This window comes from Mesoplodon mirus (genome assembly GCF_964341445.2).
Source record: "Mesoplodon mirus genome assembly, chromosome: 19".
Taxonomy (NCBI): Eukaryota; Metazoa; Chordata; class Mammalia; order Artiodactyla; family Ziphiidae; genus Mesoplodon; species Mesoplodon mirus.
Window position 1 is genome coordinate 17,976,706 of NC_138995.1, and position 7,754 is coordinate 17,984,459.

Below are 7,754 nucleotides of genomic sequence, written 5' to 3' on the forward strand. Positions count from 1 at the left end.
TTTACACTTACCAAGGAAAATATACTGTTTCATCAGTCATCAAAAGCTTATTTACAAGAACTCTTTCTCAATCTATATGCATTTATTAACCTTTAGAAACTTCACAACTTCAGTTTCAATTATTGAGCCTTTTTTTTTTTTTTTTTTTTTTTTTTTTTTTGCGGTATGCGGGCCTCTCACTGTTGTGGCCTCTCCCGTTGCGGAGCACAGGCTCCGGATGCGCAGGCCCAGCGGCCATGGCTCACGGGCCCAGCCGCTCCGCGGCATATGGGATCCTCCCAGACCGGGGCACGAACCCGTATCCCCTGCATCGGCAGGCGGACTCTCAACCACTGCACCACCAGGGAGGCCCCTATTGAGCCTTTTTTGATTCATGGCTAAAATGTACCTACCATTCTCTGAATTTTACTCACAATTATAGTGTGGAAATGTTGATTTATTTATCCCATTCTTTAAAAAATTAGCTATATGTTAGTCTCTAAAGCATTTCCACATTTTTAAAAAATTTATTTATTGGCTGCGTCAGGTCTTCGTTGCTGCACAGGCTTTCTCTAGTTGCAGCGAGTGGGGGCTACTCTTCGTTGTGGTGCGTGGGCTTCTTTGTTGCAGAGCACGGGCTCTAGGTGCGCTGGCTTCAGTAGTTGTGGCGTGTGGGCTTCAGTAGTTGTGGCTCGCGGGCTCTAGAGCGCAGGCTCAGTAGTTACGGCGCCCAGGCTTAGTTGCTCTATGGCATGTGGGATCTTCCCAGATGAGGGCTCGACCCCGTGTCCCCTGCATTGGCAGGCGGATTCTTAACCACTGCGCCATCAGGGAAGCCCTCCACATATGTTTTATTTGGTCTTCATGATAGTTAAATGAGTCACACAATCCAGGTTTTAGCCCCACGGTCATTAAGTGACTTGTGTATGATGACACTGAAAGAGTTCCACACTTACAGGCTGGAACCTGAATTTAGGCCTTCTAATTTTAAATTATTAGTCTCTCCTTCAAGAAACCTTGGAAGAATATTAAAAGTGCTTTTGATTGTTCTGTTGATGGTGGAGGTGGGGCCGTCTTATCTGTCAGAAGACCTTTGCTGTCCTGAGCCAGTGTATTACCTGTTGTCAAGTGGTACCACACCTGGTACTGCTACAGCAGGTCTGGCTTATTCAAACATGACTTCTTGATTCAGCTCTTGCTGAATGCGTGTACGCAGTGCCTGCCTGATGCCTTCATGCCTTTTTATTCTCACTTGGGTTTCTCCTTCGAGAGGGTATTGATTATGAGTGTAAAGTTGGATGACCTAGGTTCTTGTGTTGGCTCTACCACCTGCTAGCTGTGTGGTACCACATAAAGCAAATGTATCCCTCAGTTACTTTATCTGCAAAATACGGATAAGTCCCTATCTCAGAGTGGTTGAATGAGATACCACCCATGATGTATATGCACAGCATCTGATTCATAGTAAAAATTGAATAAATATTAGCTGCTCTTTATATTTGAATTTGAAGTCCAGTGATTGACCAACCTCATGTTTCCAAAATGTGTTTGGCGCTCAAGAGTAAGAGGTTCCGCTGTCTTACAGGGCTGCTGTGAATATACTTTTCACTGGAGATCCAAAACAAAGATTAACATGTCAGTAAGGAAACCTGTTTAACTTTAAGCAGGTGTTTGCTAATTGTGAGCACAATTATAATTCCTATTAACTTGCTGTTCTACAGTTGGTAAACACTGATCTGATAACCTTCCACTAGGCTCCATCTATTCATTGGAAAGATTTGTACAGAAGCTATAGTTTAGATCCCCCATCCCTCAATCTCCCCATTAATCTATCCTTCTCAGGAAGACAAAGTACAAGAAGCCAGTTGTTTCAGGCAAAAATGTCCCATTTTAACTCATTCTTGTAGAGTGCCGCAAACTTGCCACCAGGTGGTGCCATTGTATAAAACGAAAGTAGATTAAGCGTCAGGGTATCCTTAGTGTCTAAATGATGAAAGATGGGCAAAGTGTTTGATGAGAATCACATCAGAAATCAGCTTACCGTTCACTAAAGTTGTCTGGAAGACCTTTTCCATTCTCTTGGCTTTTAGTTAAAAGAGATCATTTGAACCTTGAAATATAAGATAACCAAAGTGGCAGACATGAAGCTTATGTCATCACCAAAGGAAAAAGTAAAATCTAAAAGAATTCCTTAGTTTTTTAGAACCATGCAGAATGGAAAATATAATATCCTTGAGGAAGGCAAGTTAGCATACTGGCCAAGAGTGTGGGCTCTGCAGTGTATGTGTTGGGTTCAGATCCTGGCTCGTAGACTAGTAGCTATGCGACCTTGAACACAGTTGTGATACCTATTAACTTTCCACACTGTAGTTGACCCTTGGTGATCTGAAGCAATTTTATATGTACAATTATCAGTTTAAAATTTTTACAGGTTATAGAGTTGTTAGGGGATTGAAATTAAATATGTCTAAAGCACTTAGAAAAGTGCCTAGCACATACTAAGTGACAAATGTTAGCTATTGTTATTCTAAATAAATTTTATTTTCGTCTACAGCTTATTTTCAGTTGCTTTTTAAAGACGGGAAGCTCATGGTGCAGATCATTATTTCCAGGTGAGTACCTTTTGAGACTTTTTTAAATTTAGCTTGAATGATTAGGGCTATTTAGGTTTGAAATTTCCCTGGAAGAATTGGGGTCCTTAGGTGCATCTTGCACAAATCCTTGCATTTCAATTTCTAGTTCAGTGTCTAGCACTGCCCAGTTTCTCAAGAATTCGTGCTCAGCAAAGAGATCTCTTGGGCCTTGAATGGTGGTGTAGGACACTATTATTCATCCTTCACCCCTCCAAAATATTGTAACCGCCAGCCCTTTGCTTGCAGTGCTGGGGCTGGAGGCCTGGCAGAATGGGTGCTGATGGAGCTACAGGGGGAGATCGAGGCTCGCTACAGCACTGGATTAGCTGGAAACCTCCTGGGAGACCTACATTACACCACTGAGGTGAGGGGACTTTTCTTTCCCTGCCTAATGCTTCAGGAAAGCAAGCTACACCAAGGTGGTGCTCCCAGGACCCAGAGTGAGGACTGCCCTCAGGTTTGTTATTCAAGGTCTAGCTAAGCCATTGCTTGTTCTCCCCCCACCTCTGCAGTAGCAGGGAAATTTAGCTTTGGGGAATCTGGAAAGGTCACAGTTCTAAAAGTAGAAATTCTCTTACTTGGGGCTAGAAAGAGTAAAAAGGATATGAGGGTGGGTTGTCCTTTGTGGCTTCTCAACAGTGGTTGAGCAAGTGGAGGTGCCAGCACTGCCTCCCAAGAGCATCTCTAGAAGGCACCTGAGTGTTACGACCTTGCCCTGAACCTCAGGCATCTCATTCTTGTTCCGCCAAAGGGAATCCCTGTGCTGATCGTGGGGCATCATATCCTGTATGGGAAAATCATCCACCTGGAGAAACCTTTTGCCGTCCTTGTTAAACACACTCCCGGGGAGCAGGATTGTGATGATCTTGGCTGCAGGAGTGGCACCCAGTACCTGGTAACAGCACTCATCAAAAACAAGATCCTTTTCAAAACTCGCCCCAAGCCCATTATCACCAACGTCCCCAAGAAAGTATGAAAGAACCCCGGATTTTCCCTAGAGAGCGGCCAACTCCTTGGACTCGTGCTCCGCTGCCACCTCGAGGACGGATGGACAGTTCCCTGGGACCACAAGGGGGTCCTGCTTTAAACACAGGCCATCCTCTAGGTATGAACTCAGATCCCTTCCTTATGGCAACCGGCTCTCTTGGTGGAAATTTGGCTCCGTTTCCAAGGAACCCGTCTCCTTTTCCAACTTCATCAGGCTCATTGGCTTCAAATCCAGCACCTTTCCCTGCTGGTGCTCGTGACCCAAGCATGGCTTCTTTTCCAAGAGGGATGAATCCCACTGGCACAGGTGCAGTTTCTTTCCCAAGGCCGGGTGGTCTCTTGGGCCCAAGCCCAGGGTCAGCTCTAAATCCTAGAGCAGGGGCTCTTCCAGGCCCAGGGCCTCTGTCTAACCCAAGGTTAGGGGGTCTCCCAGGGCCAGGTCCTATGTCCAACCCAAGGCCAGGTGGTCTTCTGGGATCAGGTCCTGACCCCAGAAGTGGTGGCCCCATGGGCCCTGGATCTGGACCCAACCTGAGAGCAGGTGTCCTGTTGACTTCTGGGAATGGTCCTCCCAATCCTAGGCCCGTTGGCCTGGGCCCCGGACCAAGTCCTAATCTGAGATCAGGCTTTGTAGGTACAAACCTTGCCCCGAGGTCAGGTATGTTTCCAGGCCCTGGCCTTGGGCCCAACCCAAGGTCAAGTGGCCTGGGCCCAGGCCTTGGGCCTAACCCAAGGGCAGGTGGCCTGGCTCCAAGCCCTAATTTGGACACCAGAGCAGGTGGCCTCTTGGGCACAGGATCTGGTCTTAACTTAAGAATGGCTGGACCTCAAAGCCTAGACCTTGCACCCATTCTAAGAGCAGCAGGTCTTTTAGGAGCAAATTCAGCTGCTTTCTCACAGTCTTCTGGAAACATGGGCACAAGCCCATCTTCCATGGCCAGAATACCTGGCCCCATAGGCCCAAACTCGGGTCCTGGCTCTCGGGGAATTGGCCTTCCAGGGCCAAATCCATCTCCCATGTCAAGGGCTCCTGGCCCCATTGGCCCTAATTCAGCTCATTTTTCAAGGCCCGCTGGCCCCATGGGAGTAAATGCTAATCCTTTTCCAAGGGGGACAGGTTCAGGGGGATTGAACCCAGCTGCTTTCTCTCAGTCTTCTAACACATTGGCTTCAAACCCCGTTAGCTTCCAGAGGTCTGCTGGCCTCCAGGGCTCTAGTCCGGCAATTTTCCCAAGAGCCTCTGGGCCACTAGGCTCCAACCCAGCTAACTTTCCAAGGGCCACTGGTTTACAGGGCCCAAGTCCAGCTACCTTCCCAAGGTCTACTGGCCCATTAGGCCCTGGTCAGGTTACTTTCCCCAGGTCAGCTCCTGGGCCCCTAGGCTCTTCGCCAGCAGGCCCTGTGGGTATCAACCCAGCTCCTTTTGCAAGGCCAACTGGGACCCTGGGTCTAAACCCAGCTTCCTTTCCAAGGATGAATGGCCCTGTAAGCAAGACTTTGGTCCCATTTCCTAGAGTGGGGAGCCTCCCTGGCACAAACCCAGCTGCTTTCCCCAGACCAGGGGGTCCAATGGCTGCAATGTACCCAAATGGAATGTTACCCCCTTAAACACCATTTTCTCTCCAGGACCACCTTGGTTTCCAGGCACTGTGGTTCTGGGCAGGGGCTGTGTTTTAGGTGAAAGGGTAGATATGGAGCTACAGTCTGAAGTACATAGTTCAGGCTCAAGTTCAAATGAGCCTTTTTCCCCCCTCTGCGTCTTTCTTGACTGACTGAAGGTGAAATGTTATCTGTGGGACATGGACTCTGGCAGGTGGGAATGATCCCGCCTTGCGAGAAGGAATCTCCAGCCTTCCAGAAGCCTGCTGTGCTTTTGTCCCACAGCTTTCTGCCCCTTGTTTCTTACTAGTTTCTTGAATTGTTCTTGTGGACTTTTCCTCAGGGATACATTGGCCTGCAGGTTCCAATTCATATGCGGTCCCCTGCTCACCACTGGAGAATCAGCTCACTGCTGTCTAGAAATGTTGCATTGGTGAGCGGACCATGCTTCAGCAGCACTGACCTGGTCACTCTCTACTGCCATACCTTCCCCTGGGGGCTGGAACACAGAACAGGGAAGTGCAACCACTTCAGAGAGCCACCAAATTTCTGCTGGCCTGACCAGGCCTGCAGCTCCCTTCTCCTGGGACTTACTTAGAGGAGGCCAGGATCAAGGCTCCACTGCTCATCCCGCTCCCTCTCCACTGGTACTCCCAATCAGAGAACCTCAAAATTAAACTGATGTGGATGGGGTTATGGGAATTGGGGTGGGGGTGGGGGGAATGAAGGGGAGAAATCACTGTGCTTCGTTCAGCCTGATGTGAAAGGATGGTTGGTGTTTTCCTGCATTGTACCTTTTCTTACTGTTTCTTTAATAAATGGGACGAGAGGGCTATTGATTTCACTCCCTTTTTATTACCTGTCCCACAGGGAAGGAAGTTTACTGCTTTTCTTTGTTTCAGCTTGGCCACAGTCCTACATTACCTTCCAGATAATGACATTTTCAAGGAGGAAGCAAGCTTTGGTTTTTAGCCTTAGCTGGTTAACTAGGGCTCACTCACTGGCTCGTAATTTCACCAAAGACCCCGTCCACTCTCTACAATAAAAAATTAAGCCACCATAGGTGTGCAGTTAGCAAGGTAGACCTACTGTATTCCCCAGGTCCAGAGGCAACTGTGACAACTTACCTGCTTCTGAGTTCCACTGGAATTTCCTTGGCAAAACTAGTTCTTCCTCAAGTACCAATCTTGAAACTGGAATAAAGAGCTAGCTTTTGTTAAGTACAAAGAGGGAGGGAGGAGCTCAGAGGTACCAGCATTATGTGAGAATCTTTATTTTGACAAATAAGTGCAGTATAAAAAATTTGACCTGAAAGTAAAAAAAAAAAAAAAAAAAAAAAGTAAAAATAAATATGTTTACAAATTATTTTAGAAATAATACAAAAGAGGATTAAAATTCTCATTGAAGAAAACCCAAAATGTGTCCAATTGTATAAAGGCTCTTCCCTTACAAGAAACGGGAATAAAGCTGAAGACCCAGTTTGGTTTCGCTGCTGAAAAATGTACAAAATAACTTAGAAAAACCAGTTGAGGTCAAACGTTGTGGGCCCACTACTTGTACCTGCCTACTCTCTTGATCTGGAGAAAGTTGATTGTCACAGAGCAAGGCAGAGCTGATGGTAGGACAGCCAAGAGTTCTCCATCTGGGAGTCCATCCTACATTAACCTTCAAGTAAAAGCTGAAGAAAAACAAGCCCTTAGTGAAGTCTGAGCTCTGCAGTTGGCTGGCCAGATTTCTTCCATTGTAGTGCTCAAAATAGTTTACTTCTTGGCCAGCAACAACACGCAAGAACCTGGAACAACTGCCTTCAGCAAACGCCTGCCGCCTCTTCCCAGCCTTCATGGATTAGGCCTGATGTCAGCCAGCAGTCGTCTTCTTACAAACTCAAGGTCTGTGTGATGCAGCAGTGTTTGCTGCAGCTGGAAAACCCCTGAGTTCATGGGAGATGAAGCACCAGGGTTTGCCAGTCTGGCTCAGAGCACACTTTGTTCCTTCGTAGGAAGCACCTGGGCACACTAGAGGCTTGCCCTTTCGACTACTGTCCACCTTAGTGCTGGTTCTGAGGGCTCAGCAGGCCCCTCTGAGAGTGGATGTTTGGTGAGAAAGCACGCTTGAGCAAGCAACCTCTAAGTCAAAGGCTTAGTCAGTATCCCAGTTTTCAAACCCAAGAGCTCAGAACAGTCTGTGGATTGCAAATCTGTAGAAAATGGCCTTCCCTCACTCCCCCTCCAAAAAAAGAGGGAAATCAAACAGCCTCGAGAGGCGTGAGAGAAGAGAAGAACCTTAGGATTTAGATACCAATTCCATCTCCTAGTTTGGTTTCTGGACAGAAGCAAGCAAATGCAGTAGTGACTATCCACAACTTGGCTGTAAGGATTCCCTGGAGAAGCCACTGAGGAGAATGGACAGCCTCAACGATGACCAGCTTGGATGGAGGGTTCCCTTAGGGAACACTGAAAAGCTTTCCATTAGAGGTGATTGTCAACAACCGTAGCCTGAACGTCATGGGCACTGCTCAGCTGCCAAGGAATCTGTCCAGGCATTTCCAAGACTGTA

At 47.3% G+C, this 7,754-nt stretch overlaps 2 protein-coding genes across 2 annotated transcripts; both read left to right on the top strand.

The window, feature by feature from the left end:
• Nucleotides 1-2,536: 2,536 nt before the first annotated feature.
• On the top strand, nt 2,537-3,588 carry CHTF8 (chromosome transmission fidelity factor 8; the record flags this gene model as incomplete). Its single annotated transcript, XM_082607009.1, has 3 exons — nt 2,537-2,591; nt 2,859-2,976; nt 3,364-3,588. The coding sequence occupies exons 1-3, from the start codon at nt 2,569-2,571 to the stop codon at nt 3,586-3,588; spliced, it is 366 nt and encodes a 121-aa protein (XP_082463135.1). The 5' UTR covers nt 2,537-2,568.
• DERPC (DERPC proline and glycine rich nuclear protein) lies at nt 3,585-6,047 on the top strand (the record flags this gene model as incomplete). Its single annotated transcript, XM_082607003.1, has 1 exon — nt 3,585-6,047. One exon carries the CDS (start codon nt 3,585-3,587, stop codon nt 5,205-5,207), a length of 1,623 nt encoding a protein of 540 aa, XP_082463129.1. The 3' UTR covers nt 5,208-6,047.
• Between the last annotated feature and the right edge of the window lie 1,707 nt (nt 6,048-7,754).